This window comes from Hakea prostrata, chromosome 3 (genome assembly GCF_041222555.1).
Source record: "Hakea prostrata isolate BN-2017 chromosome 3, UWA_Hpros_2, whole genome shotgun sequence".
Classification (NCBI taxonomy): domain Eukaryota; kingdom Viridiplantae; phylum Streptophyta; class Magnoliopsida; order Proteales; family Proteaceae; genus Hakea; species Hakea prostrata.
In genome coordinates, this window is record NC_142602.1 from 58,978,250 (window position 1) to 59,005,384 (window position 27,135).

The 27,135-nt window shown below is 39.2% G+C and overlaps 1 protein-coding gene across 1 annotated transcript; it reads right to left on the reverse strand.

Annotated features, from left to right (window-relative positions):
* Window positions 1-13,559: 13,559 nt before the first annotated feature.
* LOC149022624 (protein PHOSPHATE STARVATION RESPONSE 2-like) lies at window positions 13,560-26,966 on the reverse strand. The gene is given in 8 exon segments (XM_089150634.1): window positions 13,560-14,206; window positions 14,208-14,539; window positions 19,211-19,280; window positions 23,637-23,694; window positions 24,079-24,118; window positions 24,217-24,293; window positions 24,379-24,589; window positions 24,738-26,966. Coding segments are annotated over 8 exon segments (1,530 nt in total). The 5' UTR covers window positions 25,389-26,966; the 3' UTR covers window positions 13,560-14,115.
* Between the last annotated feature and the right edge of the window lie 169 nt (window positions 26,967-27,135).

Below are 27,135 nucleotides of genomic sequence, written 5' to 3' on the forward strand. Positions count from 1 at the left end.
GGGCATCGGAGGGAATAGTATGGGATATTCTCCGATGGTGCCTATCGACACTCTCCCGAGTTATTGGATGACATACATAGGAGTGTCTAGTGGTGTGGCTAGGTTCATCCTTGTCGTGTCAGACCCGAATCGGAAGGGCATTGAGACCGAACAACCCGTGGTAGTGTATGGTTGGATGGGCGCTCTAGGCCGGTAGCCAATCCGGTAGGGGACATAAACCATGCTACGGATACCTGAAAGGGGCCATTTATTGGTAGGGTTGCATATGGATAGACTTGGGCTCACGGGCGCTCAAGACCGGTAACCAATCCGTGAGAGGACGTGAGAGCTTCCCGTTTACTATATGTGGATGACCAATAGGGTTGATGAGTCCGAAATCCGGGATTTCGTTGACTCTAGTGTGAAGGATACCGGAAAGGATCGCCGGGGGCGAGGAATGGATGTATCTGAATCTAACTTGACCGACTGTGTAGATGACTTGCATTGGGCTAGGCTTTACTGTGACATGCGCCAGTACTTGACCAAATGGTGATGTGAGAGAGCGGTGACCGATTCCCCTTACCATGGTTTTGATGACTTTACCGATCTTCCCCGGGCATTCCCAAGATATGGAAATGGGAGAGTGACTGACGACCCAGAGAAGTACGGTGCTATGACTTAAAGCATGTCTACCTTAGAGACCAGCATTCATAGAGTTAGGCTCATATCTGCATCATATGATCCATATCACATTGCATTATTATATGTTCGGAATGTGTATGATTTCTAATTATGGAATAACTTCCTTGCTGAGTTCTTCGAACTCATTCCTTTTGTGCAAATGTTTTAGATTACATTCCAGGTACCGAAGATTACGATGGCACCTCCTATGAGGCGGACTATGATTCCACATACTACCCTCCGGGTAGTGGCGTCGGTGAGGATTCGTATATTGGAGCCGAGGAGGATTATTATTCGCACCAGGGTTAGCCCCACAGTTGTGCGGGAGCGGCAGCGCTGGGTTTACTTCATCCGTACTGTTGAGGAGACTACTATTAGTATAGAAGAAACCCTAGCATAGTGCCCCATTCCCCTGGTGTATTTGTGGAACCATTGGTCTTGTAACTAACTTATCTTTGAGTTTACCCTTTTGATACTTAGACATGTATTTGACGTTATCACACTTCTTTTCCGTTGTTCTGAGAGAGTGGTTGTCATACCTTCTCTCACCCTTATGATTATGCTTTAATGTTATTGCCTTCCGCACTCTGATTTATTTAGTCTTATCTTATTCATGATATTTAGTATTAACTGTTTTTACCATTGATTATTATTGTTCATGATTGTGTTACTGTGTATGTGGGAGGCATGGACCTCAGATCATTGATCCTTGGACTGTGGATCACATCCCGGGTATTCCAAATGGGGTACCGGCTGGGTGGATGTGACAATGCATGACATTAGATAAGGTAAGAGAAGGCGAACAGATAATAGATCATTTCCCAGAGATAGGGGAGAGAGACCCATCAACCGTTCGAACATCCTGAGCAATAGGGACAAATGAATAAGTATGAAACAATGTAGATGAGCCTGTCATATGGTCGGTTGCCCCACAGTCGATTACCCAGGAGGGATAAGCCAAATTGACATTATGACAACCAAAAATACCTATGGGGATTTGTGGATCAACAGAGGGATCAATGACAGAGGCTATACTCGTACTGGAAGTCGGTACTGGAGAAGATGAGTCAAGTCTGGACATCAATTGGCGAAGGTGCTGGAGCTCATCTGAGGAAAGAGGTGTTGGAGTACTCAGGGTGTCAGAACTAGCTTGATTTGCAAATGTTTGATTGCTGCCCTTGATTCCATTTCTACCTCCTCCACGGGAACTTCTTGGACATCCATGCAACTTCCAACACTTGTCCTTTGTATGACGCTCTTTTCCAAAATACTCGCATTTTACTGGAGGGCAAATATTATTAGAACTAGATTTATTATTGCCATAACCAGCCACCAATGCATATCTATCAGATGTTTGAGTGTGTACCATAGCTGTCCTTCGACTGTCCTCGGTATCTACCATGGCATAGGCTTGATCTAGAGAAGGGAAAGGTTCTCTAGAAAGGATCTGTGCGCGAATTTGATCAAATTATATATTCAATCCTGCCAAAAAATTATAAACTCTCTGTTTATCTTCCCATTGTTGATAGGCAATAGCATCTTTAGCATTCTTCGGTGTAAACTTCCCATAGAAATCTAAAGTCTAGTAATATTCCTGAAGAGTGTTATAGTACTGAGAAAGTGGAAGGTCCTTCTGCTGTAACTTATTAATTTTCCGTCTAATTTCAAAGCACTGTGCATTATTGCCAACTCTAGAGTATGTATCTTTAGTAACTTCCCAAATAGTTGCTGCATCAGGAAGGAGGAGATAACTCTTTGCTATGCTAGATTCAATGGAGTTGATGAGAAAACCCATAACCAAACATTCGTTTCCATACCACTTGGAAAGTTGCAGACTAGGTGTGGAAGGTTTTGTAGAAGTCCCATCAAGATGGCCAGTAAGACCATGACCACCAACAACAAGGGACACTAAACGAAACCATCTAAGATAATTTGTCTCATTAAGTTTCACAGTGGTTATCTGAAGCGAAGAAAACTGACGATCCTTATGAATGGAAGACATGGGAGACTCTTCAGATGTACTAGATAAAGGAGATATGGGATCAGCCATCATCGCAAGGAGAAATTATTCAAAAAATCCCTGAACTTTTTCAAAATTTACGAAAAAGTCCCTGTAACTGTTGCAAATTGCAAAAAACTCCTTGAACACTTTTTCAGAATTACGAAAAAGTCCCTGAAAATATTTTCAAAATTACTCCCACTAATTCATGTGAAAAGTATCTCCTCAGGTTACCTCCAATTGGTATATTGTTGAATCTAAGTACAACAGGAAAGTTTCCAGGAAAGACTGGAGGGACACAACCGGTCCGCTTAAATACTAGACTCCTTAGATAAAATTTTCCAAGACATGCACTTAATCACCCAATGTACATTTCCAGGATACCCGAAAAGAAAACAAATACGTGAATAACAACTTCAAAAAATATTTCTACAGCACCTTTGTAGGATGAAAACAAAACATTGCTCTAATACCATGTTGTAATGTGAGGAATTGCTCCTCTAAAAGTATATTATTCACAAGACCCCAATAGGGTATTTATAGTTACAACCTAGTTAAGCCCTATACTAAGTAGGAAAATGAGATATAAAACAAATAGAAATAAAACTCTAGACTTATTAGGAAACATAATCCTATTTTAATTAGGAAACCTCAGTCCATGTTTTCAACAATATGTTCACTCTACCTCTCACCAATATTTGAAGCTTAGACCTAGAGGAAAAAAGTGTATCTTTGTGAGATATTTTGAATACTCGAAGGGCCATGTCTTTATTAAGCTAGATGAGAGTGAGAGGAGAACGGAACTTGAGTTTGGGGATGCGACATTCTTGGAAAATGATTTTCCATCTCTTGTAGGAGTGAACAAAGGGACTTAGATTTTGGATAGTGAGCATGGGGTTCGTCCAGAAGATCCCAGTGGAGTGGGAGTGCAGATGTGATATCTCCCTCAAAGGGTGAACAATCATGCACTTTTGCCATAGTGAGCACGGGCTAGTTCCTCGTTGACGCTTCATTATAGAGGGTGAAGCCTACATGGTAGCTCCTGAAGAGATTGACTATGAGGCAACTGAGATGACTCCAGTCGATGAGTAGGAACCGAAGAGTGTGTAAGAAGCTCTTGCAGGAATGAGCTCAAAGGAATGGCTGAAAGCTATAGAGGAAGAGTTGGAGTCGATGAAAGTTAACCATGTCTGGGATTTGGTTGACTGATCGTTGAGCCGAAAGGCAATTGGGAACAAGTGGGTTCTCAAGATCAAGAGAAAGGCAAATGGATCTATTGAGAGAATCAAGGCTCGTTTGGTGACTAGGGGCTACACCCAAAGAAAGGGCGTTGATTATAAGGAAACTTTTTTCCCCTATGCTAAGGTTTGCCTCGATCCGCCTCATATTAGGCATTGTTGCTCAAATGGACTTAGAGCTTTACCAGATGGATGTAAAAATTGTTTTTTTCAATGAAGAACTTGAGGAATAGATCTATATGGATCAACCTCAAGGCTTTGAATCTAAGGGACTAGCGCAAAGTGTGCAAGCTCAAGAGGTCCATATATGGCTTAAAGCAAGCATCTAGACAGTGGAATGTGCGCTTCTACCAAGCTATGATGGAAAATGGTTTTTTCATGCTTGAGGAAGACCACTGTGTTTACACAAAGAGATTTGATGGAAGGAGCTATTGGAAACCACTAAGAAATGGTTGTCCTCCATATTTGATATGAAGGACATGGGTGAAGTAAACTATGACTTGGTGTCAAGATTGTCAGAAATAGGCAAAAGAGGTTATTGGGTTGATCTCAAGATACCTATATTGACAATGTCTTAAAGAGATATCAAATGCACAACTACAAAGCAATAAATACTCTAGTGGAGAAGGGTTTGCATTTGAGCCTTGACATGGGTCCTAAGACTCCAATGGAGTAAACCAAAATCGAAAGAGTTTCATATTCCAGTGCTGTGGGTAGCCTTATGTACCCTATGATGTGTACTAGGCCGGAGATTTATTACGCAGTGGGTTTGGTTAGTCGGTACCAATCAAACCAGGCATAGAGCACTAGAAAGCAATCAAGAGAATATTGGGATATTTCATAGGATGAGTAACTACATGCTGTGTTACCAAGGATCGGATTTGCGATTGGTTGGCTATAGCAATGCCTACTGGGCTGGAGACATTGATGAGAGCAAATCAACATCTGGATATGCTTTCTTGCTGAATGGCAGGGCCATTTAGTGTTGTAGCAAGAAGCATACTTGTATAGCACTCTCAACCATGGAAGCAGAGTATGTGGCATGCTCAGCTACAATACAAAAGGCTGTTTGGTTGAGGAGGTTCCTATGCCATACTGGATTTGTGTTGACATCCAAAGAGCCCGCCCTTGTCTTCTGTGATAGTACGACAACTCTTAGTTGTATCAAGAACTCCAAGTATCATGGGAAGACCAAACATATACAAGCGAGATATCATTTTGTAAGAGACACTGTAGCAAGCAAAAAAAGTTTTACTGAAGCATATATCTATTAGTTAGATGGTAGCTGACCCTCTTACCAAACCTATAGCCAATGATGTTTTTATTTCATGAAAAGTCCTTGGGCTTCCGTAGATTGTGACTTATTTATGTATTGGAACTTTCTTATTATTGGGTAATATAAGTTCATTCCAATATTTGTTTTTAACGTTCTGTGTGATTGTGTTCTTTTAGCATAAAACATCATATGTCAATAGGCATGAGAATGGCTCACTCACACGAGCATTAGCCTATGGTGCTTTGGTAGCGAGCAGAGATGAGTCGGATTGTGAATGACCCTTGTGTAGGTCAATTCAAAATCATGTTGTCGCATTGATTTTGGAATCAAGATGAGATTTTGTATGATGAAAAGAATCAACATGAATGTTCCCACAATTCATCTTCCCTATAGAAGCCAGGTGCGAGTAATTTATGTGGTGCTGGAGTAGCGACAATAAAGAAACTCGGGTTAGGCGCAAGTGATGCGACTAGATTAAGACTTGTATGGTGTTGGGAGAGACATACGTTCTATTGTGTATAGAATGCTCCACCATGACACATATATTGTACTACGTGTGTAAAACCCAGCCCTAACCTTGACCCGGAAACCTTGTTATTTGTAGGTCCGATGACCCGAAGTAAAGTAAGAAGTCAGCTTTGGGCCATCCCAGTGGAGGACTTGGTGTCTGGCTTTGAATCCATGAAAGTTGATGATGAAGTTCTATTTATGGAAACTGAATCTTGATGAAGATCGGATTAGTTGATGGACTTGGAGTGCTCTCTATCTTGGTTTGAAGGCATTTCTACCTATTAGGTAAGTCACTTGATATGTGTGCAAAACCCCTTTAGGATTGGATTTGATCTGGATCTTCAATTCCCTGTTTTGGAATTGCTGTCAGCATTGGTTGACTGATTGGTCGATTGGGCCAGTCGACCAATCCACTCGACCAATGAGTGCTGTCTTTGGCAATTAGGTTTTTCTTGCTCTATTTAAGTCCAATCTCGAGTCTACTTCGTATTTGCTGCCTCCAAACTCTTTGGAACGAACCAAAGACCTCTGCAAGTCATCTCCCTTGCATCCTTGGTGATTTTCTTGACGGATCTTCGTCGAAACTCTTCCTTTTCATCAAAAGGTATGTCTACACTCTCTTCTTCTCCTCTATCTCTTATTTTCTTTCCTTTTTGAGTTGAGACAGTAGAGGAGATGCTGCATTCTTTGTTGCGAACATCTCTGGACTTGTCTCTCATGATCATCCTAAGGATTTAAGGCTAGAACAATGATCTTAACCATGATCATTGCAAGCTTTTGAAGGAATCATGATCAAACCATGATCTAATCTTTGTTAAACTTCTGATTTGAATTCTTATCTCCTTGGATCTTCTATATTGATCATGTTAGTAGTTAATCGTTGTGTTTTCTTTTCATGATCCATGATCTATCAATCTCTAGCTGTTCTCTTCTACCATACTATGTGTTCTTCATGAATCATGATAGTTACATATATGGTAGGTTTTGTTTCCTTATTTAGATTTATGCTTTTAAGCCTATTTCCTTGAAGATCTAAGTATGTTTTTCATGATACATTTACCTGAAGCAATGATCCATCCTCCTATTGTTCTTGTCTTTGATTTCTATTTTGAATTCATCAAGATCCATGGTTGATCTAATTATGGTAACTTTTTGTTTCCTAATTTGGATCTTGATGTCTTGATTGGATTGGTGTTTTGAGGTCCGCTATATGTTAGAATACTACTGATGTAGTTTACCCCTTGATTAGTACCCTTTTGAACCACCAAATTCGGATTTCATATCTTAAAACTCTGTTTTTTTTAGGCTACTGTCTGCATTGGTCGACTGGACCATCGACCAATCCACTCGACCAATGAGTACAGCAACTCCGGGGAATTGGTCTGTGTTGGATGTTTTGGTATCTTTTCTGTTAGGGATCTTTCCTAATATGTTGTATACACTTGTTTAGGACCTTCTTCTCAAGTTTGCCAAGATCTTACTTGATTTCTTAGGATTCCTTTGCGAGTTCTAAAAGGTAAGGATGGTTATTTCCTTAATTACATAGATAGCATGAATCTAGTTTCTATATTCGAATATCATTGATATGTTTCCTTAATTAGATTCTTACAATGATATACTACTGTTGCATAACCTTGATTACAGTAGCATTGCTTAAATTGATTCATGTATGATTTACTTACCAATTATATACAAAGTGATTGTAATTATTGATTTCTTTCCATATATGAAGTTACCGTATATGTGATGATCTGATTTGATGCATGTGTATGCTTAAGTATGGTTTGGAAAGGAGAGGTGTCCTTTTGACACTTCTGTCCTTGGACTACTACGGGAATATTATGGGATGTTTCCAGAGATGCCCTCTGGACACCTTCCTAAACTGTTGGATGACATATCTAGGATTGTCTAGTAGTGTTTGGCTAGGATGTCCTGTTATGTCAGACCCTAATCGGAGGGGTATTGAGACCGAACGACCCATGGTAGCAATGGGGATTCATGGGCGCTCAAGACCGGTAACCAACCCGTGAGAGGATAGGAATCACATTTTGGGGGCCATTTATTGGTAGGGTTGCATATGGTTAGACTTGGGCTCACGGGCGCTTAAGACCAGTAACCAACCCGTGAGAGGACGTGAGAGCTTCCCGTTTACCATATGTGGATGATCAATAGGGTTGATGAGTCCGTAGTCAGGGACTATGAGGACTCTAGTGTGAAGGATACCGGAAAGGATCGTCAGGGACAAGGAATGGACGTATCTGGATCTGACTTGATGTAACTAAGTAGAAGACTTGCATTTGGCTAGGTTTTACCCTGACATGCGCCGGTACTTAGACCAATGGTGATGTGAGAGAGTGGTGACTTAACCCCCAGCCATGGAATGTCCCGAGGGATGCCGGACCCATTACCAACTGATGATGAGTGAATGAGACCTTCCTAAAGAAGTACGGTGCTACGACTTAAAGCATGTCTGCCAATAGAGACCAGCATACATAGAGTTAGATTCATTCATTCATTGCTTGTCTCATATCATATTGCATTTATGTTTGTTCTGAAATCTTGCCATTTATGATATTATGGATTTAACTGCCTTACTGAGTTTCTTTGAAACTCATTCCTTTATTGTACAATGTTTGTTAGACTATTCTGCAGGTACTGAATATTATGACGGTCCCTATGAAGAAGCGCAAGGCGAAGAGGCATATCTCCGGGGAAGGTGATTGCGGTTACCACAATTACACCGAAGATCCCGCGAGTGGTTATGCTCCGTACGATGCTTAGTCCGACCATTGAGTGGAAGCGTCCTTGTGCCATTTATGAGATTTACACTTATAAGGATGTTGTCTATAAAGTGGAGAACAATTTAGTTACCCATTGTACTTGCTACTGGGATTAGATTCTGTCTAGTTTATTCTCTTTTAGAGCTACTTTTCCGCTGGTTGTAAAGTGGGATTTTTGCCTCACTTTACTTATCTGTTTTGACACTCTGATTATATCTAGTATTCTAATTTATTTATGATTCATTCCTTTCTTCATTGGATCTATGGTTTATCTTCCGCACTTTTATTATGATTGTTCATGATTATGTTATTGTTTATGTGGGAGGTTGATTACTCGATACCTGATCTTCGGGCTGTGGATCACACTCTCGGGTATGCCAGATAGGGTACCGGCTGGGAGGATGTGACAACGTGTGCTTAGTGGCCATTGGAAATGAGAGGATGGATCCCTACTCCTTTCATTATGTGAGTCTTGGATTTTATGGTCCATTAGTGTCCTTAGTGACTTTTGACAACGTTATGAAACGAGGGGTTGATGTGGCTACTTTGAGGTGTTACCTTTGGTCATGATTGATTCGAATTAAAGGGGCATTATAGGGAAATGAGTTAAACCCAAGTGTAGTGATGATCTAGGGCAAAAGGAAATGTTTGATTCAACTACACCTTAAGAGTGTTTGCTGGTGCCAGCTGTATTAGTTACAGTAGTGAACATTTTAAGAACAAGAAGGTGATCTCTCCAAGGGATCAGGATACCTTTTGTTTGATAAATTTGAATAAACCTAGGACACTATGGTATACAGATGCTTATTTAATGTATTTCTTTGAGTGATGCTACCATTCTAGCATTTTAGGAAGGTTTATAGTTTGGGGCTCACGAGTGCAGGTATATCATCGGTCGCACGACCCATTTACCAGTATGATTTGTGGATGTTAGTGTCTAGGACAGAACTAGAGAGATCAAAATGTGTATATCTGAGATATATATGTGTGTTTGGGACACATTGTGATAGAGAGATCGATATTTGCTTTAATGCAAGTGGGAGATGTTGGGAATTTTGAATATGCCCAAGGGCAATTGTGAAATTCAAATATTAGGCGGTTACAAAATATGAGGACATATTTTGGTAACCGCCGACCCACTAAACACACAAGTAAGATACTAGATTTGTTGGACTTTCACGCTGTCTCTCTCCAAGAAACCAAGAACGAAAGGAAAATTTTCTTTGGAGGTTTTCTTCTTCTTTACTTCAATCTTGCACTTCAACCATCAATCCACAATGGTACTTGGGTTGTGGATTTTATTCTCTTTCTATGAGATTGAGGAGGATTTGCTGGTGACGGATTGTGTGGAGGAATAAGTACGTGGATTATCTTTATTTTTTTGCTGCATTTTTTTATATTTGGAAACAACGAATCCAGGTAAAAATTCTATCCTTCTCGTCTCTAGAATAATTATCCTGGAACATCATGCTATCGCCCATGTTAGATAAAGAGAACCAACGCTAGGCTTGGGAAAGAAGGGCTTGAGCTACCCATTCCAAATACACATGAGAATGGCTTTAAAAAAAAAATTCAGAATTGACACATCCCATAGAAATGATCAGAAATGAACCATCACAAAAAAAGAGAGCACAAGTCCATCAGTCTGGTTCAACCGTGATTAGAAAGCCCCTACACACAATAAAAAGGTAGAATGATCCAGCACTAGTCCCTGCAGATTAGAAGAAAAACATTCCCCCTAAAACAGAAACAAAAGGGTCTTGGGTTTCAGAAACCCTAAATCCAAGAGTATGAATCCTTTGTTTGAGAACCTATTTCTCTACATAGAATAATAGTTTATATGCTAAAACTTTTCTAAAGGCTTGGAGCAACACTGATAGCACCTGCTCTTTCTGCTTGCAGTATGAGGAATCAATTGTCAAAAGGGTTCATGTCTTTCTTGGTGAATGGGTGAATACTCTCTATGCTCACACTTGGATATGCTCGTGTTAGCTCTCTATTGTGGGTTAATGGAAATTCGACAGCACCTTTTACTGTCATGAAGATCATCTTTTATTTTGATGGATGGAACTAGTTTCTTCCAATTCCATGGTTTCCTTGGCCATATCATGTGATCTCTTTTCTACTAGATGTTTGTAATATGTTATCTCTCAATGTTGTCTTTCAAAAGGAATGATAATAAATAAATAATACTCAGCAACTCTTTTGTTAGTACTATAAAACTCTCAACTTTAGGTTCAACATATTGACTAATAATGAGGACTCTTGGTCTTCATTAATCTCTCCAAATGGAGATTTTTCAGTCAAACTAGCCTTTAAGGAATTAGTCAAACAAATAATAGGGATCCACCAGCATCAATTCACGAGGTGGTGGAACCACATGTGGAAGCTTCCCATACACCCAAAATTCAAAGTCTTCTTATGGCGTGTATTAAATGCTGGGGTTCCAGTAAGGGCCAAACTTGCCCGGTGGTCAAACATTAATGCACAATGCGTTATATGCGGCAAATCAGAAGAAATAATATGGCACATTTTCATTTCATGCGATTGGGGAAAAAGGATCCATGCGGCAGGACCACTGGGGCTACGTACGGAAAACTGGAATAACTCATCCCTTATAAGCCAATGTCAAGAGTTGCTTATAGGATTGGATAAAAATACAGCTCAGTGGTTCATGTCGGTGTTTATAATCACGTGCTACTTTATATGGAAAGAAAGGAATCTGAGGGTGTTTATGCAAAAAACACCCGATCCCCAGATTGTGCTATCTAGCACAAACTACTGGATCAAAGAACTGAACTTACAAAGGAATGGAGATGACACATCTCCGAGTCCACAATCAAATAACATTAATAATGTTATGATAAATGAACTAGATATAAACTGGTGTAATCTGTTCTTACATTCTAATAAAAATAATTTGTTTTGTGCAGGGGTACATCACCAGCACCTAGGAGTAGTCGGTTGGAGCAGTGGGATGTGTAGCAACGAACACTTACAGTCGGTCAATTTTGGGAACAAGAAGAAACAGGGAATCCTAGAGACAATGCTTGATGTCATTCTGACAGGAATGAACAAAGCGACAGCAGAAGGGATAAGGATAAATGAAGTCTAGACAAACGTTCATTTTATCACACAAATTTTACCAAACCCTACACGAGTAAAATGGCCTCTCAAGGAACTCCCCAAGTTAATGAACTTGGCTACTATATCAAAACAGGTGGTTTTTTTGGATTTTCACAACCCAATGCTTCAATTATATTTTGAATATTATGCGGAAACATGATTCTTATAGATGGATGACTGTAATAGCACTATATGTAATATTTCTAAGTGCTTTCAGCACTAACTTTGTTTTAATCTAAGTTTATTCCCATAAAAAAAAAACCATATTGGATGACAGTGGATGTACTTTTGGCACAATTATTACCGTCTTTTTATATAAAGGAAGTAAAACCAAGAACATTATGCAACACCTTTTCCACCCCTCCCCTACATGTGGGCTCCCAAGTCTTGTGATTGGATTGATGATGACCTAAAAATATATTGATAATAATCTTATTCTTTAAATGCTTGTACAAATTGTTGCATTGTTTCTAGAGCAAATTGCATTGACACCCCAAAATGGAGACCTTAAAGCACTGACACACCACTTTATGTTTAAAAAGCACAGAGACCCCAAAATTAGATTTTCATTGGATATATTTGTTCAGTTTGTCACTGAAAACCTTTCAGACAATGTTTATTATAGGAATATTTTTGAAAATAAACAGTAATTTAACTGTTTTCAGTGATAGATTTGACAAATATATCCAACAAAAATCCAATTTTAGGGTCTCTGTGCTTTTTAAAAATAAAGTGGGGTGTTAGTGCTGTTTCCATTTTGGGGTGCCAGTGCAATTTGCTCTTGTTTCTATTATGAAGAAGATCCACTTGGAACAACTTAATTGACAGCCCAACCAAATTAAGGTGCATCAGGGTTGGGTGAAGCTAGGGATAGCCCTGGCAAGGTTGGATAAGGTTAGACATTTTAGCCTTATCTCCATTGACACCCTACACTCGCTCAATTTAGGCCAAATAATCAAGGGTTTAAGCTTGGGAACCACCTCTAAGAAAGCATGGGTGTAGATCGCATCCAATATGACTTTCCTAAACCTCATAGTAGCCAAAAATTAGCGCACTAGATTCATCATTTTATGTGTTAAAAGAAGGGAGAGATTTGTTTGAAACCAACCTCTTTATAATAAGCAGTTGTAATCATATTTCCTCATTGCAACTTTCTTTTCATTTTACTCATAATTATTTTTATTATCACAAGGTTTGAAGTATCGGTGTCAAGTATCATATCGGTTAAATGATTTTAAGAGACGTACCATCTCGTATTGAGTATTGTAATTCACCAGTCAATATATATTTTGATACAGTCCAATATGTGTTCTTCAAAAAATGTAAGGATATGCATATCTAGTATGGATACGTATCGATATTAGCATTGTATTGTATGGTGGGATATTATAAACCATGCTTTTCCAGTCAATCTTTGGTTCCCTCTCACTCTCTGATCTAGCTCTCCCTCTCTAACACTCTTCTTTTAGTAGTTTTGATCCCTCTCCTTCCTTTGACCCTCCTTGCTGCTGCCCCCTCTTCTCCCAAAACTAGTAGAAAGTACAAGGCTAGATCACATTCTAGTAAATACTAATTTTAAAGAAAATAAAAAGATTAATGGTTGCCGGCTTTCAACTGCCAAGGCTAAACATTTGGAGGGGGGGGGGGGGGGGGGCACTTTTTTTGTCAATGAAGGCATGCTTGTATATAGCAAGGTGAATTCCTGCACTTTTAGTTTGAAACTAGAGGCTTTTCTAGCGGATCAATATCAGGTCCATTTATTACAAGGAAATGGATGGTCCATTTGTCAGAAATGGATCTGATAAATTTCCCTCTTCTAGCAGGAATCACAGAAGGAGTGACGCAAGCACATCTATCATTATATAACTCTAGATCACATATGGGTTAATTCAACAACCCTTGTGAAGGTGCTTCAACTCCCTCCAGTAGTCAACTGGCCATACCATCTTACCCTATGTTTGTACGGTTAATAGAAGCAATAATAGTATCTAAGATCTTTCTCCTTCCCTGTGTGAAAAAAGAAGATGAACTATGAACCAACAATCTTTGATGTGATTAAAAACAATTTTAGCTGTTCCTGAAGGGATTTGGATTAGACTGTCTATGTAATCATAGGAAGCCGCATTGAAAGTTGAGTTGTCAATGCACTTGGTAACAGATGGATGCGTCAGTCTCTCTTCATGAAATAGCCTGGAGAACAGGATGAAAAAAAAAACTGTTACAGACACCAAGGAAGTAATTAAACGTTAGTTGTCATTGTTAGCGTGACGAGGAAGAAGAAAGAAGTGAATAAAACCCTAATAAAACTTAATGCTATGGGTTTCCTACTATACACATTCTCTTCATGTCCATATACAGAATCATCTGTCTTTCAACACCGGTTCTGCAGAGTGCCTTAATAGAATACAAATCCGGAAGAAATTATCAATCAAAACTCCTCAACTGTTGTTACTAGCTCCAGTTCCAAATTTCCAATTCCACCTAGAATTAGTCATTACAGTTTCTTCTCTACGATATCATCATGTCTTAACAAGCAGCGAAAGCTTTGTCAGCAGCCGAATGGAGGTTTGGCACATGAAATGGCTGATTCATCTGCTCTTGCACGCTTTGTGGGTGGGGAACTAGACTTGCCAATGCCATCAGGTTCATGACTCTTGGGTCTGATTTCAGATGCCATTTGCCCACCTGACTTAAGTGAACTTTGATTTGGTATTGCATTGGCATTATCACTTGCATCTTTTGCTGTTTCAACACCATCGTTCTCTGAGGTTTCTGCTTCATTTTTTGTGGGGCAATGCGGCTGTACACCTGATGACGGAGCACAGGTGGCATCACCAAGACTGGATGAAGAAGCATTGACCTTCTCACCAGTGTTTTTACATTGCTGCTCAAACATCATCTGTAGATACCTTCCTTGTTCTTCTATACGCAGTTGTAAATTTCTTTGAATCTGATTTAAAAATGGCAATGAAGTGGTTAGAATAAACCTTGGATTGATGTTCTAACGTGGTCACATGTGATGCAAGTTTCTATTGATGTGCAGGCATGAAGAACCTAAGAACTAAATACCTGAAGCACACTATGAATAGCAAGAACATGAAGCTTAAGAGTTCAATACATTCAAGCAACCTCTATTTATAGAACAATTGACAATAATAAACTTCATTATTCCTCGAATTACTTAAACAGGGCCCAAAAACTCAAATGGCTCAATGGCACACCATAATAGTATGGTAGATTGGGAGGACTTCCCGCACTTGCTCCAATATTTTTTAATGCTGGAATAATCTAAGTGAAAAAGCAGTTATAAGAGACAAATGTATGTCTGACTTGTGACCATGACAATAGAATCATCATACATAAAAAGATCAAGAGTCTAAAACAGAACTCATTATTTTCCTACCATGTCTTGATGGCTGACTCAACACTAAGTTTCAAGAGACGATATTGAAAAAAGGATCCAAAGTGGGAGTTAAGCCACTAAGCATTAACAAGTATCTCAATTGTGGAATAAACTTCAAAATGGAAACTATCACTTGATGTTGTTAACATCTACGTGGATATGGATACGGCTGATAAAGCACAATTACATAAACGTTTCCAGACTTAAGGACTTGGGTAGCCTACAATACTTTCTTGGATTGAGGTAATTTGCAGTAAAAAGGAATTAGCTTGTCACAGAGAAAGTATGATCTGGATCTTTTGACAAAGATTGGAACGCTTGCCTCTAAACCTACTGACATCCCTATGGACCTTCAATTAAAATTTGGACTAGATGATAGAGAATTGTTGGATGATGTCCATCGTTACAAAAGTCTTGTTGGGAACTTGTCTATCTCATAGTTAGACGACCTGATATCTCTTATTTTGTAGGAGTATGCGGTCTTCTAATGAAGCCCATTGGAATGCAACAATAAGAGTGCTTCAGATCTCAAGAGTGCTCCTGATAAGGGACTTCTTTATCGTTCTAATCTGAGTATGAATTTGGTTGCCTTCTCTGATGCAGACTGGGCAAGATCTACAGTTGACTGTCGGTCTGCTACGGGCTACTTTACAGTTCTTGGAGGCAATCTTGTGACTTGGAGAAGTAAAAAACAATCTACTATTGCCCGGTCTAACGCTAAGTAAAGTATAGAGCTATGGCTCACATGGCTGCAGAGTTGATGTGGCTTCATTCTTTAATAGAGGAGATGGGGTTTCCAATTTCTTCTCCCATGAAGATGTTTTACAGTAACCAAGCTGCCACTTATATTGCCAATAATCTTGTTTTCCATGAGAGAACAAAGCATACAGAGGTGCACTGCCATTTTGTCCATGATGCTGTTAAGGAGAAATTGATCGTGACGCCCTTTGTATGTTCTATTGATCAATTAGCTGGTGCGTTCACTAAGGCCTTGTTTGGTCCTAGTTTTCGATCAATCAGTTCTAAGCAAGGCATGGGAGATTTGTATGCTCCAGCTTGAGGGGAAGTGTTAAGATCTACGTGGACATGGATACAACTGATATGGATACCGCTGTAACTGGATTGGATATTTGATCTTCTGTAGGTGTTAAGATCTGAATGGAGATACAACAGATATGGAAATAACTGTATCTCGATTATTTGTTTCCTTTTTTGTGGAAAGCATATCCTGTCCTAAGAGATTGTAATTGAAGGCTGCAGCCTCTAAATAAAGAGGCGTGCGATTCTTGCAAATCCATCCAGAATCGCAGTAAGTTGTTCTGTTCCTGCTGGTTTTTTTTCCCTTCTTCTTCTTTCTTGCTTTCTTCTTCATTTTAGTATCTGGTTTTGACTCTTAGTCTGATTTCTAACAGCTGTATATGCAAATCAAAAGGAACAATAAAAAAGAATTTACATCATTCTTGGTAGTGTAGTCTATAATCTTTTCCATTATCCTCTCTTAGCCTATCAAGGGACACCCTGAGCCTCCATCCATAGAGTTAGTATATATATAGTGCCATCTATTCAAGAAAAAGTACAGTACATGTTGTCAAATAACAAGTATTTCTGATGAATGTTGGGTTTAGTGATTCATATCCCAAATGTCCCTGGTGAAGTGGAAGCCGGAGTATCTTTTAGGGTTGCTAGAACCACAAATCTCTGTTGGTTTCAATGTCACTGAGAGGGTGAATCAATGACTTTCAAAGGCGTGACCCAACTCGTTTGTTTCTCAACTCACTTGTTGGCATCACAGTTGTTCAGTCATCCAGGCACTCACATTTCTGTCAATAACAGATTGGTTCGCACTGCACTTTTTACCAAATACTGAGTATTCTGAAAGACGCTGTGTTTGGTGATTCATGTTAGAGAGTAATAACACTAATTTAGGAATACCATGCTAGAAAAAGTATAAGGGTAATAAGGGTAAGAAGTAGACAGTGGTTGCTAGATCCAGTGCAGAATTAGAGTGACATGCCATAGCACTTGTCACCTGTGAGTTGATGTGGATTAAACAATTTTTCGGAGAGCTTGGCTTTGACCATGAATCATCTATGCTTCTTTGGCATGGTAATCAGGTTGTTATCCATATAGTATCAAATTTTGTTTTCCACAAATGGACGAAGCATATTGAAGTAGATTGTCACTTTGTTCATGAGAAGCTATAGCAAGAATTGATCTCCACTCATCATGTTCAAACCAGAGAACAATTGGCTGACTTGTTCACCAAATCTTTGGGGGCTGAAAGAGTGAACTATATTTGTAACAAGCCGGGAATGTTTAATGTTCATTCTCTAACTTGAGGGGGAGTGTTAAAGAGGGGAATAAGGGTAATATAGGAATACAATGTTAGAAAAAGTAATAAGGGTAATAAAGGTAAGAGAGATCCCAGCAATAGTTTGAAGTCCATATTGGACTCAATCGTGGGATATTTGCTTCTTTTTTTGTAATGGTGATTTTCCCTATATAGCAAAGGCTGTTCTTTCAAGGATATGCACACCAGGAGTGAGATCTCTCAATTCATTTCTCTCATTCTTTTCTACCTTCTCATTCTCGAGTTCTTCATCTCCTATTTTTTTTGTTTGATTCACAGTTTATATCCTAAATATCCACAGTAGAGGGGCAGGAAAGTCAAGGGTATCTTCTAGGGCTGCAAGAACCAGAAATCTCTGTTGGTTCCACAACATCAACAAGAGGAAGGTGAATCAATGACTTCCAAAAACTTGACTCAACTTGCTTGTTTCTCAACTCATTTGTTGGCATCATAGTTGTTCAATCATCCAGGCACTACATGTCTGTCAATAACAGTTTGATTGGCACTGCCCTTTTTACCAGTCACAAAACTTGGAATAGACACCCATGCATGGTTCAAGATCTCAATTTCAGTGGCCAACCTGGCCCTTCAAAAAATGGGTTAAACCGAGGTGTCACAAGTTTTCATTGGCCATGTCCTCGGGTTTTTGATGGACTGAAACTTGGTATATAGCCTATTTAGGCCTTTTGAACATAATGGGGCTATAAGATTTATAAAGAGAATAAGTCTAAATAGAGTTTGATTTTAGATCGTTGGTTGTAATTATCAGGATGAACTGAAAGTCTATAATACCATATTCTACAAATAATTTAGTCATAGATCATTGGTTGTAATTATCAGGATGAACTGAAAGTCTGTAATACCATATCCTAAAAATAATTTAGTCATAAAAACTAATCATACAGTTCATGCAAGACAACTTCGTTAAAAAAGAAAAACAAGTGTAGAAGTAACGATATATTAGTAATTTGCTGTAGACATAGACTAAGTGTACTAGCAATGCACTGCTGGGGCAATTCCGACAAATTTCCTGGTGAAAATTGACCAAAAAGTTGAAGAGGTGAGCTGCAAACAGCAACATGCATACACTTAATTTTGAAACAAGAGTTTTTTCACCTCGAACAAGATTTGGGCCCTTTTAAGTGTTATATAGTCAGTTTGATATCTGGTTGAACCGAGATCTCGACCACACTGAGGTAATTTTCTGTTTCACATGAAATCTTGTCTTACTTTCTCAAAAGGTCAAGATATCTAAAGATGTCTCACTTCTCGAACTATCCACCCATGTTCCCACCACCTTACAATAATGTGGCCAGGCCTACTAGGTTGTGCATACCCATCCAGTAAGCACACACCCGACTTCCCATAAGAAGAGATCTAATACGAAATAAATTTCCCATGCGAAGCCTGGTATTATTCATCCAGAAATTGAGGAAATAACTGGTCAACAGGCTTCTAACTGATCCCCACAACTTGGTTGCTTAGCTGGACCAGGAAACCACCCCATGTATGGGTCTTGTTCAGCCCAAGAACTGGTCCAAAAACAACCCAGGCTCACCGTTGGCTCTCCTTTTAATGGATCATCTACCACAATGAGATCACTCTATCTCTAATCCCTATTGAGTGAAACCTAGAGTCATATCATTTCCAAAATCTTATTTTCTTAAAGAAATCATTACCAGTACTTGGCCTAAAATTGTTCCTTCCAATGGAGTCTGAATACGATTTTAAATAAATAATTGACGTGTCAGCAAAATGTTCCCAAGATCAAGCAACAAGGCTTCAGTGAGCTAAATAACAAAGTTCTTTGCATCTTTGAACAAACACCTGTATATAAGTCTAGCATGTCATCAATTGAAAATCCATACCTCAAGTTGTTCATGTAATCGCTTCTGAACTTCCATTTGCAGTCGCAATGCCTCAGTAATCTCAATACCCCTGTTTTTTAAATCAGGTCACTGAGCCAGAAATTCTAAACCAAACTCATCCAACTAATTTAACAATTAATGACACAGCATGATCAGAGAACTTTTGTTCGTACTAGCTTGACAGTAACTGGAAATTTTCATACCAAAACATTTGACTGAAGAAAAAGAAAAATTCAAATTAGTACCTTGCAATTTCATGAACATCTTGATCAATTCCAAAAAATTTATACAGGGGAAATAGAATGTGCTGTAATGTTGGACAGAAGAAAGGCACAGAAATCCTTAGGCTTTAGATACACTTAAGAAATTCTGTATAGAGTGCAACCTTGACCAAGGGCTCTAGGGAATCAACTTGGTGATTGATAGAAAGCTTCACATCCTTGTTAAAGTTTCTCAGCAAGGTTATAAACCATATTTTGACAGTTGCACCTAGTGCATACTGCATAATCAATATACATATTTCGTTGTAAACTTCGATTTTATTTAAAATTTGTGAATGACTTCAAGTCAGAAAATCCAATAGAAACCAGTCTTTTCACTGTTTCACACGAAGAAGATACATGCTCTCAGTCAAATGTCTAAACCATATTGTGAAAATTTGATTGCCATTTGTTATGTTCCTTAAAGCGAAGCAAGATTTTCAACTCCAGATTTATTTCATAAAGTTAATCTGCCCGGAGGATATGAAGACCAACAATTGCATCAGAAGGGGGTAATTGGGAGGTGTAAGTAGAAAAGGGAAAACCAAAATAAGACTCGATTAAACAGGTGACAAGTCAGAAGGATGTGAGCGCTCTTGAAATGCATAAGTTCCCAATGAAGAAAGAGATCATTGTCGCAACTTGTAAGTAGAGCAGGAGTAAAGTGGCAATGTTCACAGCCTAGGATTTTCAATGTCTAAGGCTGGAATAAAAGGAAGGACGGTCAAGAAAAGGTTACAATTTGTTGGGGTTCACAAAAATGTACAGAAATTGGGGGAATAACAACAAACCAGGTGCTGTTATGGAACTGTGAATAGGGTTGTCTGACTCGTGTCAAGAAAACTATTTCAAATATTTAATTCCTAAAAAGTACTTATTAGCTCTCATTCAGGGGTATAACAAACCAAAGTTGCCAAGATTTGGAAGCTAACTAACTTGCCACTACTGTCAAAACCCATTAAAGACTGGGAGGAAAGCTAAAAAATAATAAAATAACCCAAAGCCAGCTTTCTGCAAAAGGCCTCATTTATTTGACAAACTACTGCATCAAGTGGTCTAATGACATAGGTAAATGAATCTAGAAGAGAAGAATGAGCCAGCACCAGCGATTCAGATTCGTCACCAAACGGGGCTTGTTTGCTTAGGAATAAGTCTAGGTTGCATACATGTTGGGCCTTCGATTCAATGGGTTCTCGATGTAATAGGCCACTTTTTGAGCCTAAAATATGTCTAATAACACTATAAATGGAATTAGCTTGTTTAATTACTTCCTTTCAATGTGATATACCCCAGCTCCCTCACAACTACCTCCCCCCCCCCCCCACCAACAAAAAAAAAAAACGAAAGAAGAAGTCAACTGTGTCCTTGTCCTTCAAAGGTTCTCTTTCTTCCTCTTAAAATCAAACACAAAATTATTCACCACCGAGAAAAACAATACCACTTTCTCTTATCTGGTACTGAATGGGCATGGTGCTGTCACTCTTTATGGCCCCTCTCTTTATCAATGCAGCTTCATCACTTCTTCCAGATTAACCATTGACCATGATTCCAAATCAATAAAGTCTTAGTTCCCACATACAATAACGGAGTATGCAGGCAGTGTTCTTGAGAAGCATTGATCTAGCAATCAGACAGTTTCAACAGTCACTTCTACGCTTTGATGCCCCTTGCAAGCACTTGAAAATCAGGTGAATGGAAAGTTCACAACGCTGATTACTAGAGCAAGAAGTCTTATAACCAGTTTGACTTTCACAAATTTTCAATGACGTATTCAAAATACCAACCGCTCCTTCTGCTACCCAGATGATGTAACCCCTAAATTGAGGGCCAGTTTACAGGACCACTCAATTGAATTCAGCAGAAAAAGTTAGGGTTCCTCAAACCCTGTGGTTCTGGTGTGGGTGTTGTTTTAAATGAATTACGGTTTATGGAATTCTCAATCTGATTTATATTGTTTTTAAATTCAGATTCAGGCTTCAGGGTTTTGGGAAATCTAGAAACTAGGGTTTTCTAAGTCATGGTTTACAGGGGGTGAATGGGGTTAAGGATAAGGTTAAGGTCAAAGGTAGGGGAGGGGTAGGGGATGATGAATCCAAAAGGAAGTTGAATTAGGTGAGTGGTTTGATAGATCTAAGTGATGGCGGCTAGGGTTGCTAGGTTTTGGGGAAGAAGATGAAGTGCAGAAAATTTAGGGTTTTGAAAAGAAATTAGTGATGGGGATGAGGGTCTAATGTTAAGGAAGGGATGGGGGCGGGTTAGGCACAAAAAGAAGTTGGCATTTGGGTCAGTAAATGGTTAGAGAAAAAGGAGCTTTGATGGGAGATAGGGGTTGGGGAAATGAGGGAATAGGAATTAGGGCTAGGGAAAGAGAATAGGTAGGCTGCAGGCCAGGGGAGGGGAGAAGAGAAGGCTGATATGAGGAAAAGAGAATGGAAAGGGTAGGGCGCCCGGGGGGGGGGGCAGTACTGCTGTTGGGAGTGAAAATTAAAGAAATTGCAGAATGAGAGACGGCACCAAGAAGCCGCAGGCATACTTCCTTGGAAACCAACAACTCCAATCGATTCACCTTCAACAATGTTAATTCAATAATCAAAAACTGCATTGTTTACAAGTATGGGGCTATAAGTATAGCCATATATTGATGGATTCCTACTGGAACTGACATTGGAAAACAAAACAAACTAGGACTTCTACTTATGATTCCCGTTCTACTAAGGACTCTCACTTATCTCAACCTAGGATGATTCGAACTACACAACAAGAGTAGGAATAGTCTAGAATTTGGACTGCAACTAAATGAACCTTTCTCTAAGTAGAACTGCCAACTAGACTAGAATCTTTCACAACTTGACAAGGACTAATTTAAATACCAAAACAATATTAGATTTGATCTCCTACTAATATGCTGAATCCGACTAACTTTAACTGGGGCTGATTAATTAGATCTAGTTCATCACTGTAAGTGCCAGTCAATTGTGTTTTCTCTGCTACTCAAATCAACTGTAACCGAAAATATGGCAGTTATCACTTGCAAGCCTCGCAAACCTTAAGTCCCTACCAAACCTTCCACAATAGAGATTTGACTACCAGTCGGCATGCCTCTCAGCCCTCAGATTAAAAAATCGGAGCTTAGCACCCAGCATTCTTCTTTGAGAAAATCAAGAATATTGCACTACTCAGCCTCAATAAAGAGGAATAATTCAACATGGACTATACCAGATAGTATGGATGCTCTCCACTTCCAAGTCCCAACCATCTGACAATAAGCATTCTGACATTGATCCTTTTCCCCATAATTGCCAGTCACCAACACAGATACAGGTGTGCCATTCTATCAAGCTATTTCCTAAATATTCTCCAAAAGATAGCCTCAAAGCCCAAAATTGTCTCAACTTGGTTACAATCTCAAAGCTAAAGTGTGTCATCACATTTATGATCTTCATCAATTGAGCGCCATGACAATCCCAAAGGACAGCATAGGCTCATGAGCCTAATATAACTCCATTTTGGCCATGGAAAAACGTTGAATAAGCACAGAAAACAGCATTCCACACCATCATGGGTACTGGTGATCCATTGAAACACAACAGGTTGATGAAAATATTGTTTTCTCTGGCCCCAAACAGTGATCAGGCAATACAGGACAGCTAAATATCATAATGGCAGCTAAGTACAACCAACAGTTTATTGCCATGATCAGACATCCGAGGATGGGGCAAACCACAAATGGAGGACCTGAGTGACCATCATTTAGGATAAGAAAGTCAAGGACCTTTGTTCAGGTTCCACTCTGAAGTTCTGTTCTGCTTCCATCCCGCCAGACCAGCAAACTCCCACAAAACAACCTGGCAAGGAGCGACACATATGGACTAGAGTTCTAATGCAGGCCATCACTTTGCAATTACATAACAACATTCCTGATGGTCTCTTTGAAAGTATGAAGTCTATGACGGGACAAATGCTTCTTCTCTACTTCCCCATGAATAAATCTTCATTTTGCTCATAAAATAAATAATAAATAATAAATAAGTAGATAAAAGAGCAAAATAGATACCACAATACGTACTACATTTTGCTCCACTAAAAATATCAACATTATACTAAAATATGGGGAAAAAAGGGGGAAAAAAGAAAGAAAGAAAGAAAAAAAGAACCATTGAACATACGTTTTCAGATCTAGAGATGGAATTTCACCAATTGGATTTGGTTTTTTCTCTGATGTTCCTGCATAAACAAGAGAAAGGCAGGCTTTGAGGATGAATTTTAAATGTCATTTACTTTGTAAACGTTGTCATAATGTTTCACAAACAATAAAAAGTGCAACAAAGCAGCACAAGCAACATAAAACTTCAGAAAGGTGTCTTCAGATTCGGAACTGCACAGATCACAAGAAAGAATGTTCTTATAATCAATGTAAGTACACTGATAGCTGAAGATTTAACCAGAAGATGCTTCCGGAAAGGGTGGGGAAATAAATAAAAGTAATGGTTCATTGCAAAATGCAAAACCATGAATTTGCCACAGGCTGAAGAAGCAAAGAAGAAAATTCAAACAAAAAGTATATGGTTAACTCAAAACAGAAAGTTCAAAAAGGAAACTCATAGCTACCTTCTGATGAGTCTGGTCTATATCTAGCTGTCCTGTACTTCTGTACTCCAACAAGCGGTGCCTCCAGTTAAAATTAGACAACATAGTAGATAGCTAATGCAATTATGAAACCCTAGAAAAATATTCCAATCTACAGACCTGCAGATGGCTTTTGACATGGTAGATAGTCAGGCCTTCAACTTTCATGATCTTTAGCACGCCCTTGGGAGTAGCTCCTGTCAGTCAAAACTAAGAGATTTACATGAGGACATAACCAAAATTTGACTGCCAAAACGGGATCAACAAGCGCAGATTACACACTTTCACTGCCACCGAGCTCGTTAACAGCTTCCACAAAACGTTCATGCAGTTCTGGAGTCCAACGCATGCGTGGCTTGGTTGGGGCACCACTGACAGAGGAAGGGGGACTAGCAACTGGGCAATTTTCCCCAGAAGGAACAGAAAGCTGCTGATGAAGTTGGGGCTCGGGCACTGAGATAGTTGAAGATAGTTCTGGAACCTGGCATACTGTCTAAATAAAAGCAAACAGAAAAATAAGGGAAGACAAAAATTCTGCAATTTTTTTTCTCTTTCTCAACATCTTCAACCTTGTTACTAAAAAAGTCGGACATTTTAAATAGATATTCCAACTGTGCCAGATGAATAAAAGAGTAACCAACCTTTGGTTTGGGATTCACTGCACTATTGTCTACAAGAAGCTCATTCCAGTCTGGAGTCAAAGCATCATCATCAGTGCCAAGCTGCATAAGCTGGTCTGCCCAATCCTGCCAATCAATCCGCTTAGTGGGGTCCTCTAATGCCATGGCAGCACTATTATCTCCTTGACTATTTTGGTAAGGGACACTATCAGGAAAATCAAGGAAACTCTGCAGTGCATCTGTACACCAGGCATTGTTGTTTTCTTTAGAATAATTACTCAATGAAATAGGCTGAAATGGTCCTGAATGAGAAGAGGGTGTTAAAGGCACAGATGTTCGATTATTTGATGTTGAACCACCAAAGGAGGAATTAATAGAATGTCTTTCATGGGGTGAAACAGAAGAAAACTGGAGATTTGAGGAGAATCCTGAGTCTGATGAAAATATGGGCCCCACAACCCCACCAATGGGGCCCTGTGAAGATCCAGCTGGAGCCATGGAATAAGTCATTAGTTCCTTTTCCAATGAAACTTGTTGAGAGTTTGGCAATTTTGGATATTTCTCTTCCAGAGGAATGGGAAGGACTGGCAAAGATGAGGACATAGCTCCAGATGCTCCCAGGTTAGAAAGATGCTTTGCACCGAGCTTTTGAATGGATAAAGTAGGGTCCATTTCTTTCCATGTATCAAGAATGCCAGCCAGTGTCAACTATCAATCAATGTTCTAATTTAGTGTATAGCTTCTGCTTCCACTTCAAAACTCAATGAATGTAAAGCTCTACCACCTTCCTTGAATTTTCCAAGCCCCACAAGGAGTCATCAATTGCATCTACAGAAAGAAACCACTAGCAAACAATACCAGTAAAAATGACTGCTTAATGAAAATATATTCAGAGGATAATACTAACAAACTGTTAATGCAAGAATTAGTTATATTGAAAACAAGCCAGGACCCAAGTCAAAAATAAAAGTGCCTTCGAACATATCTTCCTACCCAGCTCAGGTAGGAATAATTTATGCGGAAACACTTTTCAAATACTCAGCAACAGAACTCAAAATGTGGCAAGGTCAAGAATAGGCACAATAGAAGAATCTTCAGCAGCAAAGACAAACCCTGGCACAAAGATAGCAGCACATAGTATATAACTAAACAAATAGGTCTCCACAGAATAGTTGTGTGAATAGAAGTTTTACTTCAAGTCAATTGTTGAAGCTAAGATACAGCGTAGAAAAATATGAAAACTGCACAAATACCTTCAAAAGTTGAATGATCACAAGGAAGGCAATGGGAGAGATATTAAACCTATTGCAAATGCGGAAGGATACTTGCCTAAAACTTGGTGACATGGAAAGAAAATGGAGATTCACCATATTTAGGGGGATAAAACCTAATGCAAACACAGAAGGATTTCTTTTACACATATTTGCAACATGACCAAAACGGTAGCTGGGATTCTCAACAAAAGCATCCAAACCAACACTTCAGACTTACTAAAAGAAATAAACCCAGCTCAATGGTGTCTTCTAAGCCATCAACCAAGTATTGCATACATTTCTAGGGCTTGCTGCCCAGCAGCTTAAGAAGCATAATTCAACATCAGGGGTAGTTTGATAATTTTGGCAGTCCTATTTGAGCCCAGCTGGGCATAATTATTATTAGAAGTTTGTTAGGAATTTGAATCTGTTTTTAAATCATTATTTGAGTCAGTCTAGATTTAGTTAAATAAGAGTCCTATTTAAGATAGAAGTCCTATCAAATTCTGTTTTAATGTTAAGTACTGTTAGGAGTTTGATTGCATTTTAAACTTATTATTTGAGTCAGTAAGAGTAAGAAGTCTTTTAAGGTTAGAAGTAGATACACTAATTAAAGTAGAAGTCCTATTTGAACTCTATTTGGAGTCATTGTTAGAGGCTATAAATAGACAGCCTATGCTTGTAACAAGGACAGATTTGATGAATAAATTACCGAGAGTTCTGTTGCAAGGAGAGATCAAGGTGTCGAGCATCAAGGGTTTCTGATTGAAAGAATTATCCTTTGGTAGACGGCTGGTCTGCCTTCACTCCATCCATCGATTTCCATCCCAACCCCTACATATTTGGCCAGTAACCATTTAGTTCATCCCATTCATCTTCTACTATCTCACAGAGCCTTTAATTTTTTTTCCTATTACTTTCTAATCCATTCGGCCTTCCTTTTTCTCCCACAAACCCTATTTTCCATTTCCCCAAGCCCTAATTTTCATATTGCACAGACCCACCATCAGAATTTCCCCTCCTCCTATATCCATATTCCCTCCACTCCCATCACCACTCAATCCCAACCCCAACCCTGTTTTCCCCCTCCAAACCCTAACCCTAACCAGAAATCTGAAATTAAGAACAATTCAGTTCAGATTTCTCAAACCCTAACTACACCCTTA